A 24,652-nucleotide genomic window follows, 5' to 3' on the forward strand; every position below is an offset into this window, starting at 1 on the left:
GTTGTTTTGTTTCTCTCAATTTTATAATTAGTTATTTATTTCACTTCGCCTTCTCCGATAAAACTATTAATTTAATTATTTTTTTATATGTGTGTTATATTTTATTAACATTGGGTTCTAGAAAATCATCCATTTAGTTGTAATTTCTTATAAATGATAACTTACCATAAACTGGAAATTTCTTTTATGTATCTACAAATATTATCGCCTCTTTTAAAACAAGTTTTATACTTTTAAAATATGATCCTTATAATTATTTTATTTTGTTAAAGTTTTGTTCATATTTTTTGCAATTGTTGAATATAATTTTGTTTCTCTCATTGTGTGTCCAGTTTAAGTGGCTCATGTTTTGATGCCTGAGTCGAAAATCTCACAATAAACAATATTATAACAAAAATATCACTGAAATCAACTATACTACTTATATACCATTTTTTATACCAACAGTCAATGAGACGAGTGTACTTTTTATTAAACGCCATGGAATATAAAATTAAAATGATTACAAAAAAAGAATATATTCGACTAAAGCACATATAAAATTACAAGCATAACTTAATACTTTTAATTGGACATGTTAATACTTTTAAGAAAGATATTTTTTTATTTTTGATAAAAACAGAAATTATTTTTATTTCTAACCTATAGTGTTCATAGAACAAGTTTTTTTCTAAACTTAAAAAATTGCACAAAAAAAAAGAAATCACGATAAAACAAAATTTCGACGTTCAAAAACTGAAATGGCTCTGAAAAAAAATCTTAAAAATGGAATAAACTCTTAAACTTAATTAATACTATCTAATAAAGAGCGGTAAATTTATACAAAATTAAAAAGCTTCTTTTTTATAAAAATAAATACAATAAACAGCATGATAGTAATAGAAAAAGAAGTAACACGTTTAAGTAACATAGGATGTCTTTTATTTGTCAAACTGTAATTTTTATTTTTGAAACACTTTAAACGAAATCGCACTCATAGGCTCAAATGATGTTAAATTTGAAACCGTTAAACTGAATAATCCATACAACATAAACTACTACCTCTTTTATAAAACAAAAACTTATAAATTTTTAAATATAAGCCAGAAAAAAACTAGCTTTGAAATATTTTTATAAAATCTTTATTAACGTAAAAAATAAACTTTTAATTTTTGAACTCTCAATTCATTTATATATGATAGAAATATTTAAAAAAACTAACCTTTGTAAAATTTAAACATTAATAAACAAACAAAATATTTAACGTCACAAATTTCAGTGGAGAGCAGAATTAACCTTTTTAACTAAAAAACTTTTGTTGCATATCAAAATAGAACACTCCTTAAGAATCACACAAAAAGCTCTTATGAAAAGTTTCACATCTGGGAATTCCCCCACATCAGAACTGGGTGGTGTGTCCGTCGTCCACGTCATCGTCTTGTGACGTAGGTAACTTGGGAGGGGAGAAGTTGGGAGGACTGGTAGTTTGTGGAGGTTTCATTTGAGTGTTTGCGTTGGAAGGAAGTCTCCTCCTGGCTGCTACTGGTGGTTTAGCTGGTACGTTCTTCTTTGCTGTTAAAAATATTTGATTACATACTCTAACAGCTAAATTTAATTTACGTGTTAATGTCAGAAGTACGTCATATTTCTATCCAGGTATTTAGTTTAATGATATTAAAAAATATGTACAGTATGCTCAAAAAACGAAAAGATGTTTTTCTTAAATTTCATAGTTAGCAGGAACTTTTATAATAAAAATATTATTATTTTTATTTCCATTTTTTAACATTAACCTGGAGAAGTTGGGTCCAGTCTTGCTTCGCTCCACTCATTTTGCTTCACTTTATTTTCCGCCACCTGCGGCAACTGAGGCGGTTTTAGCTGCGGGGGTTTTTGTTTCACCACCACTCTCTGTTGAGGGGGTTTTGGCGGGCTGTGCTGGGGAGGCCTCATTGGGGGTTGGCTGGGTTTCCTGGTCGATGCCCTCCTCACAGCAATCGGAGGTTTCTTTTCTCCGCTAGGTTGCAGCATGGAGCTCATAGTGGATGCACGAGGCCTGATAAAATGTTCCAATATATATCTACTAGAGAATCAGGGAGGTACAAATACATTTGTTAATTATATCAATATAGTTAAATTAATTTTGGTTAATAATTACAATCTGTTTTTTTTTTGATTTTGTTTCATTACTATTTTAGTTTGTTGATTTGTTATATAGTACTTTTAAATATGTTTTTTCTTAGTACATGTATACATATATACATATATATATACACGTTAAACTATTATTCTCATTTCGTAATAATTCTTGTCATATAAATCTAAAATAACAAATAAAAACCAACAATCTTTCACAGCTATTCAAAAAATTTATGTCAAAATGAAACAAAATTATTAGTATAAATTTTAAATACCTATTTATATAGTACTTTAAATCAAAGATACTGATAAAAATTCAGCTTGATTAAAATGTCAAAATGAAACTTTATTATTAGTATAAAATTTTAATATCTATTTATATAGTACTTTAAATCAAAGATACTGATAAAAATTCAGCTTAATTAAAACATACAAGCAGGCATATGATAAAACTTGTTAATTGAAAAGATCCTTTTTAAAGAATAAACATGTTTAGCAACTATAACTAACTACAAAATACTAACATTAACTAATGATTTAATGGTATTATTATAAAAACTTTTGTAATTGAAGCACACCAGTAATTAAAAACTAAAGAAAATTTTCGATTATCACCTAAAATTAAAAAACAGATTAATTAGGCCATATTTAAAGCATTGCTAATTCAAATGCTTAAAAATTCTCATTTAATATCTTAAATTTTAAAAATTTATAGCTCAATATTTTAAAAAGTATAAACTTTTATGAGTTGAACACTATTTCTGTTTGTCGTATAACAGCAGTATTGCAATTTAAATCTTAGTTACTAACTCAATAAAACACTATAATTATTAAAATTAATTTAAAACTTAAAAACCATAACACCAATCGATATTTCATAATATTTAGGATTATATTCTAAAATTACTTATAAATCTCTTTTTTAACGAAAGGAACCACCAACGTAAAATTTTGGTTTGAAATTAACACAATTATTTTGAAAAAACAAAAAGTTTGCTAAATTACCTTTTCATCCGAGAGAAAGAGTATAAGTAGCTTCTAAATTCAAATTATTGTAATTTTTTAAATAGTTAAAAAACTTCATAAACTTGTATAAGTTTAAAAACAGTTTTTCAAAAAGAAATCTTAAAACTAATAGAATCTTTAACTTTTCATACTACTTTTATTTTAGGTTTGTATATAGCTCAAAGCTATATCTAATAGAATTGGTTAATTGCAAGCACTAATTAATATTGCTTCACAGAGTATCTTGATTTACACACTCATGGAACAAAAGACTAGTTGTACATCTGTATTTTTGAATTTGCAACATCTGTATAAGTAATCACATAGAAGGTATTCTACATATCACAGTGAAATGCATATAAAGCAAGCAATGAATTACAATTTCACTCTGATGCAAGAAACCTTAACTTAAATTAGGCTAAAATTACATTCTAGCTGCTTTCAAGTTATTGTATTAGTCTAATAAGTGATCAGTACACTAAGACGAATTGCATTTGTCAGTAATAAGCTAACACTCTAATTGTTTTCAAGATGCCATATGTTAGATAAATTAGTGATTATTACAAAGGATTACATTTGTCAATTATTAGTTAGGTGCGTCACATTTTGCAGTAAGAAGCTAAATGAATTATGTTTGCCAGTGAAACGCTGATTAAGTTACGAATTTTTCAGTGAAAATCACACGTAAATTAATCAGTCGAGATGATTTGCAAGCCAGAGTTAATGTGAACGTCACCACACTCTCTCCAACATACCTAGGTAGTGTCGAACTGCTATTACTTTGAGGAGATTTCAGCAATGTGCTTTTCAGCTCACTTAATTGGTCTTCGTCAAACATCACTTTCTGACCGCCTGCCACTTTTGATTTTCCGTTTAATACTGGTTTCAAAGTGGATGATTTTTCTTTCAAGGACTTTTCAGGTTTGTCCGAGGGTTTAGTAGCGGGCTTGTCAGTTTTAGATTTTGTTTTTATGGACATCTTGGAAAAAATGGAAGACTTCACCAAGAATTGGGTTGGTTTCTCCAAAGTTCTTTCTTGAGGCTTCTCAGAGCTGGCTTTGACAATTTCAGGATCGACTTCCATTTTTTCTGTTTTAAACACAACTGTGGGCTTTCCAATTTTTATTTGGGGTTTTTCCAAACCCAAGCTAGGCTTATCTGTATTAATTTTCGGTTTTTCGGTAACAATGACTGGTTTATCTGCCTTTATATTTGGTTTCTCTGTTTTAACTACAGGTTTGTCTGTTTTTATAGTCGGTTTCTCTGTTTTAACTGCAGGTTTATCTGCTGTAATTGCAGGTTTTTCAGACTTAATTATAGGCTTTGGAGAACTGACAGCTTTAATGTCAGTACTTTCTGTAGGCAATTTTGTTGTTGTTGTTTCAGGTTTACCATTTTCAGAACTTCCATTTATTACTTTTGACTTTGCTTCAGCATCTTTTAATGCAGAAGTTTCATCTTCTTGACTTTTTTAAAAATTTGGTTAAAAGTTTGTGACTATTTAATATTTACTGCTTAAAAAAACACATAATTTTAAAACACTAAGGCATTTCTGTTTTCAAATAATTAAGTGCTTTTTTTTTTGTTTCTTAACACTATTTACCCTGCTTATCTAAAGTCGAGAGTATTAATTTTAGTGAGGTTTAGCAAAGTTTTATAAAAACTATATAAGTTGATAAACTATACTTTATTGTGTAAAAAAAAATATATAGTATGTACAAATAAAAAAAATAAAAAACCTTTTTATTAATAGACTTTTAAAAAAAGATTTCAATAAACATTAAAAAGCACTAAATGCTATTAGAAAGGAGTATAATGAACAATTTCACTAAAAATGTTTAAACAAACTTTCTAATCTGCTGGTGTGTTTCAACACCACTAGTATCTTTTGTATTATTAGCAGTAAGAGCCGGTAGTTTAGGTGCGGAAACGCTTGGTGGCCTTGTAGCAGGCACAGTTGGAACAGTTGGAGGTTTTGTAGTTGGTACACTTGAAGGTGGTCTCTGTGGTGGAAGCGGGGCTTTCTGCTTGTTCTTGCGAAGTTTCGTTGTTTTCTCACTGTTGAATAATAATACTGTTGGCAACAAGTGAAAAATATTGTAGGTTAAAAAACTTGTACGTTGAAACTCGTTCTATACGTACAAATTGTTTAAAACTGGTAAAATTTATTGAAGGGTGGCTTAATCAAGAAATTAAGTATCTAATATTTAACCTTAGTTTTAGTTTAACCAAAGGTGTGTTTTCATTACACTTTAAAATTACTAATTATGAAAAAATATATAAACTGCATGAACTTCTAAATTATAATTATTTTAAAACTATTAATAAACCACAGACCTAATAGTAACACATTTAAGTACAAGTAAAAGTTAGCCGTTAAGATAAATTTAATACCACATAAATACAAACTAACATTGTAGCATAAGTAGGTTGTTCAGTGAATCCTGCCTGGAGAGCTTCTTGATTAGTATTAGTTTGCAAAACTCCATCGTAAGAAGACTTTCTCCTGTGTCCCTGCTGCTTAGGAGAATCCATTTTCTTCATATTGTTGGAAGATTCGATCTTGGTCAGAGGTTGGATCGACTGGTAAGGTTCTTCTTTCTTGGGTAGAGGCGAAGTTATGGAGAAATCTTCATCTGAGAGTTTTGACTAGGTTATTTTAATGAACAAAGCTTACACAGTTTTATTGACCATGTAGTGTAGATGTTATGTTTGGTTTTATCAGTTTTTCAGTTAATAATACAGATTTTGAAAGTCCATAAAAACATTACTATTGAGATATTGCTTTAATAAAAACTCATATTTTATTGCTAATGTATTTTTTTTGTTATCAAAAACATTTACTAAATAAATTACAAACAGATTTGAATTTTATTTAAAGTCACAAGTATTGACAAATGAGTTTAAATAAAATTAATTTACTTCCAAAAATTTTAATCAATTTCGTTTTTGTTCGTTTGTTAAACTAGACTATTTTATTATCTTACATATACTAGAATTAGCGTTTTCTCAATTGGCGATAATTCACCGTTTAATAAGTGAAAGTTACAAGAAAATTCACATATAAAATCTATTGGTTTTCAAAAGGGGGCAATATAAAGTTCGTCGAAAGTCTTTTTTCAAGTAGTTTCAGATTTAAACAAATTAAATCATTGTTTGTGCAAACGAGATGCTAAATTTTGAATTATTAAATATTTTATAGTTTTCAAGTTTTAGCTAAAAATACAAGGTTTAATTTCGTTGATTAAAAACTGTATAGGAGTATGACTTTAAAATGACGAATATTTATTAAATAGTTTTAGCTGAAAGATGAACTTTTCTTTTTCGTAAACATTTTGACTTAATTAATACAATAAATGTTTAATTGTATAAAAAAAAATTATACGTAAGCTGTTTGGAACACTTAAGTAAATAATCACCTAAAGTTATAGTAAAAACCTAACAGTTATAAACTGGTTACAATATCTTTATAATTTTCGAAGCTTTAAACTATTATGACTATTAAGTGGAACTCTTAATTTATAAAGGGCTATACTGTTTAAGAGACTTAAGTAAATAATCACTCAAAGTTATAGCAAAAACCTAACAAATATAAACTGGCAAGGTATTTAGAAACTCTTGAAAACTAGTTATAATTTTCGAAGATTAAAACTATTATGACTAGTCTATACTAAGACTTAATTTATAAAGGGCTATACCATATTTATATGTGCACAGTTATTGATTAAACTTCATAAAATGTTAAAGTTTGAAAATTACTGTAAAAAGAAGTAAAAACTAAGATAACTATTAGATTTAAAAACGAAAACCTTAAGCATTTTTTTTTAACAAGCAAAACTAAAGATACTAGTACTAATCAAGTCTCCGCGAATTTTTTTGCATTTATTTTATTATAAATTGGAACTAAAACATACTAAAAAAAGAAGTTGTTAATTTTTAAATGAGCGTTTTTTAGAACAAAAACTAATTAATTTTAACAAAACTTGACTTACATCCATAAACAAACACATCTAATCTTACACTTGGCATAAAACAATAAACAAATAAAGATTACACAACTAAATCTTATTCATACGTCAGACCTCAATTTACATACCAACTGGTTGCATTGTTAACTGGTAACCATAGTACTTATAACTATTTATATATGCGGCTTACAGGTTTATGCAAAATTATATGCTGATTTATTATTAAGCAATTGTCGGAAAGGTAGTTGGTACTTTTAGTTTTTATTTCATTTTACAATAACTTTCAATTTCAGTTCCAGCTAATAAAACAGAAATGTAAATTATTTAACTACAGCAAAGATAAATTTAAACTATATGTCCAATTTAAAATAGATAATTTAAAATCACTTTTGATTTTATTAAAAGTCTATTACAGGTTATATTTGTTATCATCTTATCGTATGCAATGTAAGTTAAGTAAAAACTTATACTCATCGTTAATTTTATTTTCTTTAAAATAAGACTAACTGAACTGAAAAAAAAATACCATCTTTTATGTAGGTTTCAAGTGTATTTAAATTTAATTTTTTAAATATTCTACCATATTAAAAACTGATTTAAGGTTGAGATTTAGATGATTTATAATTTTATAAATATAAAGCTAGCTTCCAGCAACGTTTTCCCGCAGATTTTAATCTTAATGTTTGTTAGGTTGATGTCGAACAAGGCGTTATACATTATAAAAATTTATCGATTTAAAATTTTATATCAAAACCAATAAATCATTGTTGTATGTAATAAATTATTCATAATGGATTTATTGATGCACAAAAGAATTTTTGCGGTGATAAATAAATCATACTATATGGAGAAATAGTGTGCAATATACCAAATTCTCATTTCACTTATTTCTTAATATAAAACAACTTGAACATAAATTCTTCGTTGTTAATGTTATGAAATATTTTATTTGCTGTACAATAATTATGAAACAACACGTGTTTTGCAATCTCAATGTTTTTAATTTCATTTTACTTAAAAGAACACTTATTTTTATTTTATTCAATTTAGATTAATTTAAAATTGTTATTTATCAAACATAAAAAACATTAGATTTCAGATGAACAATTTAATTAAGAATAAGAAATTCGTTTTAATCCCATTAAACACATATAAGTCACATAAATAAATAATAAATTACTTGTTTGATATTTGTGGTTAAAACTTAATTTAATATTTATTACATCATTGAACAAAGACAGGCTGTTTTTTGTAGAATTCTTTATTAAAACTATTCTTTGTTCGAAGCGTAATTCGTTACAAGTTTTTTTGTGATGTTTTTAATAAAGTATAAATTAATATAGTCACGAACTTTAAGAAAGTAATAAAAAAATATGTTCATAAAAAATATGTTAAGTAATGAAAATTGTGCTTTAACTATATTCGAAAAAAATATTAAACTATAAACTAATAATAACGTTATTTTGTAATAACTTATAATTGAATGTTTTTTTTCATAACTTATTTAGTAAAAATACTAAAACAGAAAATTTTGTTTACAATTTTTGTAAAATAATTAGATTTTTGTTTTAAATGTACTTCGAAAAAACAAGTAATTTCGTTTTTTTGTTTTATAAACTTAATAAATGTTAATATAAGATGTAACGTTAAAAGGCGTTAAATCCTTGAGATCCTGATAAGCTAAGCTTATCGGAATATATACCACATATGTTTTTATGTTAAAACTTTATTCTGACTAACGGCGTGCAAACGTGCAATTCTTTAATTTAATTAATCAAAACTATAAATCTGAGGACCACTTATATTTATTTACTTTTTGTAGCTTCACAATTATTATAAAAGTTAATTATTTCTAGTAATAACTTGATTTATTAGTTGTTAAATAAAAATACATAGGTTGTTTTTTAATATTACAATGGCTTACCAAAACTTTTATTATATAATTGATTTTACAACAAAATTATCAGCGGTTTATATGCAAATTACATTCAAGTGGCCTTATAAAAACAAAAAAAGTAGGTGTAAAATACATTTTATAGCTAAAATATCAAAATATAAAACTATGAGTCTACAAAAAATAAGTTTCAATTTAATTTATTATCATAAAAATTATTTTAACACTAAGTTCGGAGAATATTTATTATCATTACAGGATTTATTTAAATTTAAACTGTACTACATTTTTTGAGAATAATTTATTAATTTATTACTAACCTCCAGGAAATAAGGTATTTGCATTTCTGATCATAAATTCAACAAGACTCGATATTATGCTGTTGTCTGCCATTGAACTGTGAGAATAAATTTGTTTGATTATCATACCTTAATAAATTAACTTGTTAGAAATTTTGTTTAAATATGACTAATTCAGACAATAATAACTATAAACAAAAATAACAGCTTATTGTAATAATATAAATTTTTTAATAAATTTCTTTATTACTTTTGTAATGAGCAATTGTCATCAAAATATTTTAAATATTGATATAAAAAAAATCAAGGCACGTTTTTGAGCTAGTCTCAAAAAATGTATCAAAGGCTACAGCTTTGTTTAGTGTGTTTTTTTCATGGTTTAAAATAAAAATATACAGTAAAGATAAAACAAAAGTAATATTATTTAATATAATACACAACAATACAACGAACAAAATACCCTAGTAATAATAAGCGTTGTATGACGCATATATATTGCATCATATTATAGTAGGAAGTATTCATATAAGTATTATTATAAATAGCTATTATTTCACATAACTTTTACATTTACTTTGTTTTTATATTGATAAACTATAAATTTTAGCGTATAAATATAAACTCATAACAATTAAACTTTTTTTTGAAAATTAATAAGGTTAATAAATTCATTGATTCTGGTTACTCTTCGTACTCTTAATTGATAGTAAAACAATATTTTTAAAATATCAAATAAATAATATTTGGTTAATCAAAACAAGCCAAATCTAAGTGTAATTTTTTGCTTGGAAATCTAAGGATTTATATGAAAACTATTGCTTAGTTTAAAGGTTGAGAAAAATAATTTTTTATCTATACCTAGAGCAACACTAAAATTAAACATATTAAATTTATTTAGAAGTACAAACTAGATAAAATAAAAGAAAATAGGTTTAAAAACTTATTAAACAGTTTATTTATACTCAGACATGATATATGACAAACCTGATATCTTCAACTTCTCTCCTCAGTATATTTGGACCGATAACAATAGCGAGGTTGTATTCTCCCATTTTATTTTCACTCTGGTGCATTGCTACCAAACTCATGAACTTGATCACGTATCTGTTAAATATATAATATTATAATCTTGTTTGAACTTGTTATGAATTGGAATATTATTTAAGTTTTTTGACTGTTAAAAGTATGCAAAATAAATAGTTAAAACAAACGTAAATTATAACTTTAAATAACTTTGCCTCATGTAAGAGTTATTGTTTTTGCATTTACTAGTTAAACGTTTTAACTCACTTAAACTCTACTTTTTGTATGCTTCTTTGTTTTAAAACTTTAAAATATTAGGTAAGTTAAAATTTTGTGAGCGAACACCGCTCTACGTTATCAATTTTAGTTTTTGATGTTATTTCATTTATTAACTTTTTATCATTGATCACTGTGCGTTTAAATTAATTATCAAACCCGAGGTTGTTTTTATTTTCTTCTGGCAACAAATCCAATGTTCGTTTTATTTCTTCCATTTTTTCTTCAATGTCCATTATTCTATTTATGATTAAGTTAGTGTTTATATATTTGAAAAATTTACTTATTTTAATGTTTTATTTTAACATTTCAAAGCCTATACAATGTATGATGTACTTTTATTTGTTCTTAAAATGATACTTAAAATATCAATTAAATGATATTAAGAAGATACTTAATGGAAACAAAATAGGGTTGCCACAGAAAAAGAAGTTTTCACATGACATGTATTTAAACATGACTTCCAACTTATGATCACTTTAATACTTGCTTAATATGGTTAATATGAATGATTTATGTAATGATATTTAGTTAGCTTTACATTTTATGACACACATATACCAAACTGTATAGAAAATACTCAAACATTAAAACACGTAAATAAACAAGCCTTAAATTTCTTTTATAAAACAAATAAAACAGTTTTACCCACTTTTAAAATCAAAAAAAAATCACAATGAGTCTGTAAAAATTAGCCTAATTTTAATGGGAAACTAGAAGAAAAATAGTAAATCTTTATATTTTGATTCAATTATCATTTTAAGAAATAAACAAAAAAATAATTTTATTTATTAAAAATCTAAAGAAAATATTTGTAATGAGGTTGACTCATTTAAATATTTAAATGGAATTAATTAAAAAACAAAATCTTAACCTCATTTAGTAATTGACAACTTTGTAAATAATTTGTAACTGCTGCAATAAACAGTTAATACATTTGTATATTGAACAACTTGGATTCAAAACGTTTCATGTTTATACAACACTTCACATGATGCAAACTTAAATATAACTTTCAACTTGTGATCAATCTAGTAGTTGATTACTAGTAAGTTTAGAACATTGTTTGTTGGCTTACTATAAGTTTGCTGTAAATTTTATTAACTTTCTTAATTATTAACACCTTCTTAAACAGTTAAATGTTAAAAAAACATTATTCAAGATGCATAGACGCAATCAAATAAACTTTAAAAATACTAAATGATAGGAAGTTATTTTTTTGTAACTATAGATTTAATATCAAATTAAATTATAAACATCTAGTCACATAAAACTTATTGATTTTTATGATAGACAAAAATATTTTTTTTACAATAAATAAACTTCACATCTTACAAACCCTGCAACTTGAGGCCACTGTTTGTACGATCTACAAATCATAAAATATCCTGCATGTCTCTCAAGAGGGTAGCTGTCAAATTTGCACGAAGACAATTTTGCACGAGGGGATAAAATTGCACGAAGATACTTTTGCACGAAGGGTCTTTTTTGCACGAAGACACTTTTGCACGAGCAGACAATTTAGCACAGAGAAATTTTTTGCATGGGGTGAATTTTTTTTTTCTTACTTTTACTGTTACCCCTAACCCTTACCCTCAGTCGGTTATTTTTTTTTTAATCTTTTAATTGTTTGTTTTCTCTTTTTTTTATTGAATAAAATTTTTTCTGTTTTTTTTTAATCTCGTGCTAAATTGACCCTTGGTGCAAAATTGTCTTCGTGCGAATTTTTGTTCGTGGAAAATTATCATTGTGAAAAAGTACCTACGTGGATTTTTGTGCCCTCGTGCAATTTTGTCGTCGTGTAATTTTGACCCGTTTCCTCTCAAGCACATTAAAATCTTAATAAATACAAGCACAAACCCGGCAATTTGAAGCCACTGCTTGTACAGTCTGCAAGTCATCAACGGATCCTGCATATCTCTCAAGTACTGCTTCATAGCACCACACACTGCGTCCAAATCGTCGCTACAATCTGAAATATCTGTACATCCAGCGTTCAGCATCGCCTTGCAACGTCGCTTCTTCGTTTCACTACCCGACTTCCTGAAGATTCCCTGTTGTGAAAAGTGTAATTATTATATAATTGAACAACGTGTAAAGGCAAATTTATTTTCCTCTTCTTTTTTTTGCTGTAGTATATAAACTACACTTTTTATCAGCTCAGTGGAGCACTTAAAAGTACAACATATCTGACTAGATACTCTTTACAACGTATTTACCTAGGGATTAACTTATTTACTAGAAATTTAGGTTATGGTTTAAAGTATATTATTATAAATACTTTCTACGCTAGATTTTACTTTACATTTTTTAATATAACAATTAACAAATTTTCAACTATATAAAAAATCTATATTTTAAAATCTCTATAAATAAAGTAAATCAGCAGCATTTTACATTCGTACTTAAGCTAAATTTAAAATAACAGATACTAAACACAAGAAACAATCAAACAAACTTCTTCATTTAGTCCGTATACTCTGATGAGATTAACGCAAGCCTCCAAAGGAGATGCTATCTTCCTATTGGTCAGTTTCAAATGTTCTAGTAATGGACGTTTGTATGCAAATCTCATGTTGGTGCTTTCTGTTAATAGATTTGACAACAGTTAGAAACTACTTAAGATTTCTATTGTAAAAATTAAATTCTAGTTATTGCAGTTATTTGATATATGAATTTGAAATTGAGCCTAATATTTTTACCTTGGTATTAAAGCAAACAACTTCAACGTAGTACTCAGTTAGTACTCAAAGGGATCATATTCTTAAAACCAATTTTTGTTCAAATGTAAACGTTATAAAAATTAAGTTAAATTCAAAACATCCATGAGTAACGATGTACATCGTAATATTAAGACACTTGTTCTTATAAATTTAAATTGAATTTTTACACAACAGATGCTTGAAAAATAAGAAATAAATAGAATCAAACTAAATGTTTATACACTTTTAGCCGATATACCTTTTCTTATGAAATATTAATATTAAATTTGTTTGTTTAAATGAGATCTATATTTTTGTAAATTTAAGTTTTAGATTTGTAATTTATCAAATAGGTTAATAACAAAATTGTATAAAATTTTACATTTCACTGCAAGTTAAAAACCAATAATTCCAAAATTATAAATTATAAATTCAATAAAACCAAAAACAAAACGCATTAAGTCGTTATGGCACGAAATTAAGTTTTTTTTTACTTTTTTAATCTTATAAACTCCCTAAAAAGAAATTACTACATGAGATTTGTAAAAGCATGCAACTACATATATCACTAGTGTTTAAATTTGTGGAAAAATCCCAAATGGTTATACTCAGTATTTTATCTAATATAATTTTTTAAATACAACAGCTATTCTTGAATAGAATTCAAGACTATTCAAAAACCCGTGTAGTCTTATACTTTAATCAAAAAAATCTTAGACAGTTGCCAAATTGCTAAACACTTGATTTATTTTCTAAATCAAACGGCATATAAAACTTGAGAATATTGAAAACAATTTGGTAAACAAATTGGAATCCTAAAAAATACCTAAAGTGTAATAATAAAGAAAAGTAAAAAAAAAATAATACCCTTGTTGTGAAACATGTATGTTGCACAAGATTTTCAAAATAACATTTTCAAAACAATGTTTTTAAACTTGTTTAAGGCAACGTATTTAAAATATATGGAATATTTAATAATTAAATAAATTTAGAAACACAACTTTACAATACTTGAATTATTTAACAAATGGTGTTTGAAATACATTGGTGTTATTTTTTTTTTTTTTTTGAAATTGTCTCCTTAAAAGTATTTTTTTTATAGATGTGTTTTTTTCTTTGTACTTAGAAAAATACATAAAATGCTTTTTAATAGTAAAATACAGATATACTGTTTTTTTTTTTAAATTATAAGGTGTAACAAAATAATTTAAAAGTATTATTAAGACTAATAAAGGTTATTAATTAGTAAGAGATATACTAAACAAATAATTTTGAAAGATTAAATGTAAAGAAAATACAATCAGTTTAAAAAAAAACAATAATATTTTTTTTTTTACTTATCAATCATCTACAACTTTTACATAATGATTAATCAAACACAAAACAGTTTCACGTCATAAAAGCCTAAAAAAACAATTTTAAGTTTTAAGTTTGCAATTCTAATCTTACTATAAGAAGACAGTGATTACAATCACGCAAATTATCCTTACATAAAAATGAATATACAAACTTTAACCAATAATTTGTATTACAAAACCAATTAAACAAATAAAACTAATAAACAAAGAAATGCAAATAATGCTAACGAAACTCTAAAGCAAACAAAATAAGTTCAGGGCGTAGTAAAATTCTACATAATAAATGCACAAGAATTTTATGTTTTGAGTTTAAAAAGTTTACAATTATTATGTGAGTGAAAAACGTTTTGTAACATATAGGATAAAAGAATTCTTTAAAACTTGTTTTAGATAATAATTTTAAAAGTACTTTAATAGTCATTTAGATTTTAAAAAATATAAATATATATGCAAATTAATACAGCTTTGTGTAAACTTTTTTTCAGGCTGATATTTTAATTAGGTATCACGAAATAACAGTTCTTAAAAAATTCTCAAAACACAGCTATTAAAATAATAAACTATTTTCTTAATTCACTTGTGAAACTAGTTGTTTGAAATTATCAGGGAGTAAACCAAAGTGAAAATTTTATAGCTTCCGTGTTAGTAATGTGATAAGCAAATATTTAACTTGTTACCACATAATATTTTTATTTATGTAAATACTAGTTTCTATAAACTTCAATTCAAGCTTATCACTAACAAATTACTACTAAGCGCTTAGTTTGAATTTTTTTTAAACTACTAGATAATGTCGTACTTTATTATCTAAATACAATCTAAAATGATAACAAATAATAATCTAAAAGCTTCAATAATTATACTTAACTTAAAAATTAAAAGCGCAAAACTTAAAGTTTTCTTTTATATTCAAACTACTATTTAATAACGTGAAATTTTGAATTGACTTTTAAAAGACTTCAAAACAACACGGAACTTTTCAATTGAAATAAAATAATTATATGAAACAAATTATTTTCCATCCAATTTTCAGCAAAAATCAATACAGAATAATGCAAAGCTATGAAAATTTGTTTAAATAAGTGTTTTTTTTTATTGTCGTACTATAAACTAATTAAAAGCTTATAGCTTTGTGTGAAATAAAACATAATTAGAGGATTTATACAAATTTAGAGAACAATTTTTATTTAACTTTGAAATCTGTTATTATACTTAGTAACAAGGATGAAAAACTTCGGTCGAAACTTTATGAAAATCAAAAAATTTAAAAATTAATTTAAAGTATGACACTGCAAGCATTTTTGAAACATGTTATTATAAAATATTATTTTAAAAACTTATATCAGAAAACAAACCTTGAGTAGCTACTAGATTGCTTTCATATTTCTCCAGAATTTCCACACATCTTTTATGGTAAGCAAGTCTGTTTCTGTGTAACTGTTCATAATATTAATTAGTAAGTATATAATATTTATTATAAATATATTTAATCTAAATGCAAAGTTACTAAGTTAAATAGTCATACAGTTGTACACTTAATAAAAGGCCTTAATGAATATACTTTATGAATCTGATTTCGAAAATTGTGAGAACCTAAGGATAAATGTAATTCAAGAAAAGCATAACACATTTTCAAAGCACTGTATAAGCTTTTAATAAAGACTGAATAAATAGTAATAGTTATAGTTATTTTCTTTATTTACAATTATATATTTTTCAAATTATTAAGTTTCCATGCTAGTTTTTATTATTACTGCATGTTTAATATATAAATGTGTTTCAAGTAGTTTTCACCTGTTAAGTGTAAATATTTATTTCTCAAGTTAAAAAGTAAACTTGACAAAACAATGCATTTTTTTGCACATATGTGTCTCATAAGTATTTGCGTTATAAAGCTTAAGGGTCATTTTATTTAAAAGTATTTTAGAAGGCTTTTTAGAAGTATAACACATTTTTTAAAGTAGACTGAATAAGTATATAGCAAGTATAACTATTTCCTTTAATTTCAAATAATCAAAGCTTACATGCTAGATTTTATTACTATTGCTCGTTTAGTAGATAAAATTGTTTTTAACTATTTTCACCTGGTAAATGTAATTGTTCCACTTCTTATGTTTTAAAGTAAACTTTACAAAAAAGTTTAAAATTTATGGACATATTTGTTTTGCACATGAGTGTAAAAAATAATTGCATTATGAAGCTTAAGGTTATTTTGTTTTCAAGCACCATAGAAGCTTTAATACGCTTTAGAGTTTGAAATAAAAGTGAAAATTATTTTATCTAAATAAAAAATTGTTATTAATTTTATTCACAAAAAAAACTTCAAGCAAAAAGATCAAGCTTCTGTATGTGATAAAATAGTTAATAATATTTTTTTTAAGTTAAACCAATTAAATACTTATACAAATAAAAAATGATATTTGTAAGTATAACAAGAAAAACTCACATCAACAATTCTTTCTGTATGTTCAGTTTCGGTGGAGAGAAATTCGTACATTTCAGTGATCACTTGGTCCTGTGAAAATATTGTTAGTTTTACTACAAACAATAGCAATTATTTTGTGCAAAATATTTGATTAAACACTGTTTGGTTTTATAAACAAATAAATTTGTTTTATTTTATTCAAATAAAATGAACAGTTCTAAAACTCTAAACCAAAAACTTTTGACTGAAAAGGAAACAATACATAACTTTAAAGCACAGTAATTAGCTTTAACAATCAATTATTTTATTGAGAAATGCCTTTATACTTTAAACCAAGTGAAGCTTTGGTTTTATATCCAACTTAAGTTATACAAATACCAAGTTACTAATTTTAAAGCTAAACCTAAAATATTTTTTACTGTTAATTTTAATGTTACAAAATACAGTAACCTCTCGCTTATTTACGCACATTGTGTACACAGAAAAAGTGCGTAAAGATACGAGAGATCGTAAATATACGAGAGGTATCAAATATACTCACTATATTGGCTGTTTTTGATCTTTGTTTACTTTATTTATAAATATGAAAATAAAACTATACATATATTAAAAAGAAGGATTTAAATTTATAAAAAATAATAGTATTTGTAGAAAAATTTTACTAATTTTATTAATAGGTAGATTTTACCTTTATCTTTATTTATATGTGACTTATTTGATACTTAACATTTGTATTCTATTTTATTTAGCAAATTCAATTTATAATTAAGCATTTGTTTTTAATTAAAAAATGGTGTTGGCAAGAGTGTTGTATTATTTACTTGTGTTTTAAACTCTCATTATTTCATTATACTTTGATTATTTAACTCAGTCATATTTCTTTCAGATTTTTAATTTAATCTCTATTGTTAACAAATTTTTTAAAATACTGAGGTAAAATTAAATGTTTATCAATTAGTTCAGGAACATAAGTTTACAAAGTCTAAATATATAGAGAGGTGAGTTAGCATTTAAAAACATATGTTATTTTAACAAAACACAATAAACCTAGTTTGTGCAATAAAAATTTCATTTTTTGAATTTATTAGAATTCTAAAATGCGTAACTAAACGAGAGTGCGTAACGTCATGAGTGCGTAAAGATTCGAGAGGTTACTGTATTGAACAAATGCTTTTTAAGCTTTACTCGATATTTTTGATCACATGTTAAAACGACATGATGTGTTTTTTTTTTCGGTTCTATGAAAACATTAGCTTTATATTATAAAAAACTTGTGGCTTGACCACAAAAAAAGCATATAAAACATAAAAATTTAATCATCAGCAGTAAAATATGCATTTTTTTATTATGTGAACTTTTCAGTATTAAAAATGCGCTAATATAACAAAAAAAGGTTCACACAAAAATACTAGGAAAATAAAAATTTAATAACATGTTCTTAAACTGAATGACTTTTTTTCTTACTGTATACAAATATTATCTTTATTAAACTACTAAATAAAAATACGTACACTTAGTAAGTTTTATCAAGTTAATTTTATTAAAATAAAAACACATATACAAATAGTACAACATATTATTTTATTATATGAACTTTTCAGTATTAAAATCGCACTAATATATAAAAAAAGCTTACTCAAAAATGAAAAGTAAACTTTTATATATATTTTTACTATTGTATATAAGGATTGCATTATTAAATTATTTAATAGAAACATTTAGGTTTAGTAAGTTTTACTAAGTAAAATTTATTAATATATAAACAAATTTTATTTATAAAAATAAAATAAATCAAAATATATAAAAAATATAAAATACATCAATTATCAATTTAAAATTACATTAATTATAATACTAGTAAACTTAAATTCATTTTGTACAAAACCTTTTATAATCAAAGTAATTTTATGTTTAAAACTAATGTTAGCAAAGCTTAATGAAGAATTGTTTATAAATATTTAGATGTTATATAGTTATTGCAGACAAAATAAATGCTAAAAAATTTGCAACTCATTAAAATTTAAAACCAGTTTTGAGGTTCACGGTCGTAGTTCAAACGTGTGGGTTTTTTAAATAAAATTACATTGTTTAAAACTTTTTTTCTAAAGTTCTAACATTTATTTATTATCAAGTAACAAAACTTAGCTACAAAAAAAAGGTTTGTTAAGATTTTTAATGACCATATTAAGCAATGTAGCTGGTTTAAGTTATAAAAAGTTACTAAAGCATTGTATTCGATTATGAAAAGTATCTAATTAAAAAATTAGTCTTTTTCATTGTTTAAACAACTAGCAAAATACAAAAAAAAATATTGTTAGCTTTAATTGGTAAGAATTTTAAATAAAACAACGATCTTAGTAATTTAAATACAAGACATTAAAAAGAATTTATTTTGAAAAATCGATATTTGAACGTGCTATAGACTTATTTAAATCTTTAACATCAAAAAATACTTCTAATGGAAAATCATTAGGCAAATAATGGTTTAACTACAACATAATGAGAAAAATACTTTTACATAACAGCATTTGAATAAGATTAAACATTTTTATAAAAAGTAATTATCTTAAGTTTGACTATTTAAATTTTAATATAATTGTTAATAGTAAGTTAAAAACTAAAGAAAACTTAACTTTGATTGTTTTATTAAATATGTATTTTTTGAATAACCTACATGTAAGCCGAAATAATAACACTATTAGGAGCTTAAGTAAATTAACTTGCATAAACCAAAAAAAAAACACTAAAATTATAAAAAATAAAAACTCAGTGTTTTAATCATAATAATTATTTAACTACTTTTGTAAATATTGTAATATGTTAAAAAAATCAAAACTTAAAGTTAAAAAGCTTAATTATTTTGTACATTAAAGCTGTTTTAAAAATTAACTTTTAATTATTTACAGTTTTAATATTTACTTAAGTTCTTTTTCACTAATAAATGTCTATTTACTTTCTCAATAGTTTTAATACTTAATTGTTTAAATAAACAAGTAATTTAGATGCTTAAACTTAGTTTCCTTATATTTTTACTATTAAGGTTCTATCAAATAAATAATTTTAAAATAGAAAAACTTTAGAAAACCTAGCTAAGTTTTCAAATAGATTTAAGATGGCAACACTTATTAAAAAAGTTAATTGTCTATCAATTTCTCTAACACTTTCTTGAGTGAGAATTGCACATTAATTACCGCTTACTTCATAATCATCTACAAAAAGTTCAAGCACCATTAATAACTGCAATTTTCAATAAGCACTTAAAATTTACAAAACGAGAACAGTCTACAAGCATGTATTTTTATGTTTAATTTTATCGTTTTATGTTAAACACAATTTTAAAACATAGATGACACTTACAAATAAAAGTAGAACATAACTATATGCTTAGACATGAATTAGAAACATAGCAAACAAAATCTCAGTAATGGAAAGTAAATAAATCAATAAAACAAAGAACAAACTAATTAAAAACTTTTGTAGAGATTTAATATTAATGATTTCTTAAAAAGAAAAAAAAAATATATTAGTTTAAAAATAAAAAAAAATACATACAAATTTTTGCATACATACAATCTATTGTTTTGCTGGAAATCAATATTTATAAAAATTTTATGTAAACAAAAATAATATATATTAATTTATAAACAAAGGTTAATACTCATATACTATTCTAAGTTTTAAGTGTGTAACTTAGGCCCATATACAAACCATTTAACGTTTTTTTAGTAAAGGAAGTCTAATACTCATATATATATATATATTTGTATATACAAACAAACCACTGCAAAACCAAAAAAATTCAAAGATTAATACTCATAATACATATATATATACAAACCACTTACCTTGGTGCTGCTGACTTTCTTGTTCATGTCTTCCAGCTGGTCTTCCAACGGTTTGCTGTCAACTTTTACATTCTTCAATGATGCTTCATACTGCTTATTGCATGAATCCCTATCAGATATCAGCCTCTTCAGTTTATCACGCTGCTTCAGTAATGATGGGATATCCGTCTGTTTATAGGAATATTCATAATTTATTTTTACAACGACAGAACATTTAATTAACTTTTTCAAACGATTTTGTAAAAGTAGCAAATTTTACAACTAGCTTTTGTGTATTTTTCATTTATAAATATATTTATACTTTTTCAGTTGCTGTTTCAAACTATAACATGACGCCAAAATAATTCTAAGGGCTCCCTGATACAAAAAATCAAAATAAGAGTTTATAAAGAATTGATTAATTTTCAAAAGGACAGCCAACTAATTTTGGTATATATATTTTTTTTTGGGAAAGATTAAATTGGCAAATCAATATATCTACTATTACAAGTTGTATTAAACAGTTACAATATAACAATAAGTCCAAACCTCACAAAATTGTTGAAAAGTAGCAATAATCTGGTCATCTACAACTTGTTCGTATGAAGCTTCACTTTCCGCCAACTCCATAAACACATTTCCTTCTACTTCCATGCAGTTTCTATATTGAATGAAACAATCAATAAATTTTTTCATGACTTACTTTGTTCAAGCGAAGTTTAAAAACATAATTTTTGCTGATCTAGTCATGATTTAGAATCATAAGTTGCAATTTAATATAACTTTTTCTAGCTTCATCTATTGTTTATCTTTAAAATAACAAGTAAATGACACTAAACTTTAAAATTTTATTTCATTATATAAAACAAACTAACGCAAGCCCAACATCCAGTTCATTTTTCTCATCTTTTAAATTTTGGCTGCACTCCAAAAGTGACTGACCAAACTGGGCCTCTGGTATCCTTTTCTATATAATAAAATAATATATTTTAAAAAAGTTAATACTATTGCTGTAGTAAAGTATAACATCTGTTAAGACTTAGTTTGTGTTTGAAATAATATAATTAAACAGAGTTTAAAAATTTTATTGTAATTTTTAGTAGTTAGTAGTTGAATACTTATTCATTAAAAACCTAATTTGAGCTTAAGTATTGATATTGGTATTGACAAAAGCTTGGAAAACAGAACTTAAATTAATTTAAAAAAGTAAGTTAAAGTACTTTATCACTTTACTAGCATTACTTAAAAAGTTAATAAAAAATTGTATAATTTTTATAAGATCAAACTTTTCTTTTTTCAAGGTCCAATGGATTGCCATGGCCATGCATTCTACCTTTCAAGCAAGGTTTGAGGTTCTTGTAGCAAGTGTGGAAGGCTTTGTGCACGTGATCCACATGTTTCTCTATCTGGGAATTATGTATTTGGTTTGTACATAAATGTTCATAAGAAGTAAAATTTGTTATAAAAAATGTAAATTGTATCTAGTTCATATCAGTGTTTCTTAAAGTGTGTAACTTAGGCACATTTATTAATTAGATGTAATTATCATTATAAAACATAATCAAAGAAAACATCGTCAAAAGACTACATGGCCTGAACTTTCTTATCTCGTGAGACAAGCCTAAATCAACATAAAGGTTGGCATGATCAAACGTTAAATTAAAATTTAATTATACTAATTTTTTTATGATCAAGGCCATAAAAAATGGACATGTTTTTTCATCTGTTGAAAACTTTTTGTTTGTTTGTATGTGTGTACATTTGTTTATTTGCTTAACTGTAAGTAGCATACTTAAATTGAATAATCTGGAAAAAAATAATACAACTAACTACATTAAGACCATTAGGGGGTAAACTGTTTTACTTTTTTTTTACTTGGTCTCATAATAGTTTAATGACTTTTTTTACATAACTATAAGTTAATTTAGTTTGAACTTAATAACACAAGTAAACATAATAAACAAATGAATAAATAAACAAAAGTAAACAAAATATTTCAGTCAGTACTATATTTGCAAATTCATATGAACTTTAAAGACACTTAGTATGTTTAACAACAACCTATATGAAGCTGGTATTTGTGAAAAACAATTTCTAAGAATTTTAAAACAAAAGGTATTAATTTTTTTGATTGTCAGTAAATTTATCAATACACAATTAAAAACTAGGTTAACTAGGTTACTGATGTCAAAAACAGTTAAATTTTTAAAATATAGGTCATTAGATTGAAAATTCATAACTAATTAATTATGTATTTACACTAATAGCTAGACAAATCAAAAACACTTGGCAGTAGTAAATTTTATTTAGTATTAAATTGATATATTCAAAACTAACTTCAATAAACTGTTCATCTTCAAAAGCTTCCTTGGGACCACTGAAAAATTGTTAAGTTTGTTTATAAAAGTTTTAAAACAACAGTTTGTCTGTTTTAATTTAACAATATATCAATAATATTATTAACTATAACTCAAAAATACAAAATCAAGTATAAGTGCAATTGCTTGGCCATAACTTTTCAGTTACAAAACTTTAAATTCTTGTCCATAAACCAAGTGTATGTGAATAAGTTAAGCTTTCTCTTATAAATTTTTCTGCTACGTTAGTACCACGCTTAGTATATATACAAGATTAAAAAAAAAACATATTTACGTCTATAAAAATTGAAAACAATTTATTGAACAAATAGTGTCAAAACTACTTAAAAACTACTAAATATAAAAATAAAACATACATTTTTAACTTTTGTTTGAGATTAGAATTGAAATTTCTAAACTGTTTCCTCATGTTAGCTGCATTCATTTTGTTATACTCTGAAAAATAGTAAATATACAAATAAAGGTAAAAAAATTAAAAGTAATTTTATTTAAAACTTTAAGTACTTAATTAATTATACTTAAAGTGTTTTAAATTTGAAAATATAGTTTGTTTTCCTATTCAAAACATAATTAGTTAAGATGCAATATTATAAAATCACTCTCTTAATAAGCAGTGAAAAGTAGTAGTAGTAAAACATTTGCGCCTACTTTATAAAAAACTTACATAAAGTATCTCCTTTTGATGCATATGTGGATAATATTTGAATAAAAGAACTGTATTTATATAACCTGGAATTATAATTTTATCAAAATTCTTTGTTTCAATTATAGATTAATTGAACTTGTAACTTAAAATTATGAAAAACTAATAAAATCATAAAAATAAAAAAATTAAACTAACAAAATCTTTTAAAATAGTCAATTTTGTAGCCTTGTTTACGAAACAAAAATTACTAAATTTTATTTCAAAACATTTATAAGACTAAAATTAAGTAATTAATGATAAAAGATACAAAGTTATATTTATTATCTTATTAGATAATACCTACATTTATGTTATTAAGGTCTGAATTTTAACTTCTGTTTTCTAATTAATACTTTATGATGAATAGTATACAAAAACAAGATAAGGTTCAAAACTTAAATCAGTTAAACTACTTATATACTTTTAAGGTTTGTGAACCAATTAATTAAATTTTAAAAATCTCTAAAGAGTTTAAATACAAGTTTGAGTACTTACCAAACTTCAGTTTAAAAAAATTATTCCCCCTCCAAAGGAATATAAATACAACAAACTGATTTTAGTTTTGAAGTTTGTTTGTCATAAAAAACAAAGATTTTAATTTGAGATCTTAGTCTATACAGAAAATCTAATTGGCAAAAGTTTAAAACAATTTACAAAATAAGAGATATAAATTGAGTGTTATATTGCTAGTTTTAAA

The 24,652-nt window shown here is 24.7% G+C and overlaps 1 protein-coding gene across 3 annotated transcripts; it reads right to left on the reverse strand.

The window, feature by feature from the left end:
* Positions 1 to 454: 454 nt before the first annotated feature.
* Positions 455 to 24,001, reverse strand: LOC145840336 (rho GTPase-activating protein 17-like). Of its 3 annotated transcripts, none has more exons than XM_082947563.1 (19): positions 23,935 to 24,001; positions 23,627 to 23,705; positions 23,230 to 23,269; positions 22,179 to 22,298; positions 21,768 to 21,859; positions 21,442 to 21,553; positions 20,914 to 21,081; positions 17,090 to 17,158; positions 15,999 to 16,080; positions 13,042 to 13,169; positions 12,444 to 12,637; positions 10,743 to 10,823; positions 10,269 to 10,388; positions 9,306 to 9,382; positions 5,537 to 5,759; positions 4,972 to 5,181; positions 3,124 to 3,156; positions 1,773 to 2,035; positions 455 to 1,551 (listed from the first exon to the last, which is right to left on the reverse strand). In XM_082947563.1, exons 2-19 carry the CDS (start codon positions 23,692 to 23,694, stop codon positions 1,379 to 1,381), a joined length of 2,253 nt encoding a protein of 750 aa, XP_082803689.1. In that variant the 5' UTR covers positions 23,695 to 23,705; positions 23,935 to 24,001; the 3' UTR covers positions 455 to 1,378. The 3 variants fall into 3 exon arrangements, with proteins under 3 accessions (XP_082803689.1, XP_082803688.1, XP_082803690.1); XM_082947562.1 differs by lacking the exon at positions 3,124 to 3,156 and adding an exon at positions 3,879 to 4,589; XM_082947564.1 differs by lacking the exon at positions 3,124 to 3,156.
* Positions 24,002 to 24,652: the final 651 nt, after the last annotated feature.

This window comes from Thalia democratica, chromosome 7, assembly GCF_965202585.1.
Source record: "Thalia democratica chromosome 7, ktThaDemo2.hap1.1, whole genome shotgun sequence".
Lineage (NCBI taxonomy): Eukaryota > Metazoa > Chordata > Thaliacea > Salpida > Salpidae > Thalia > Thalia democratica.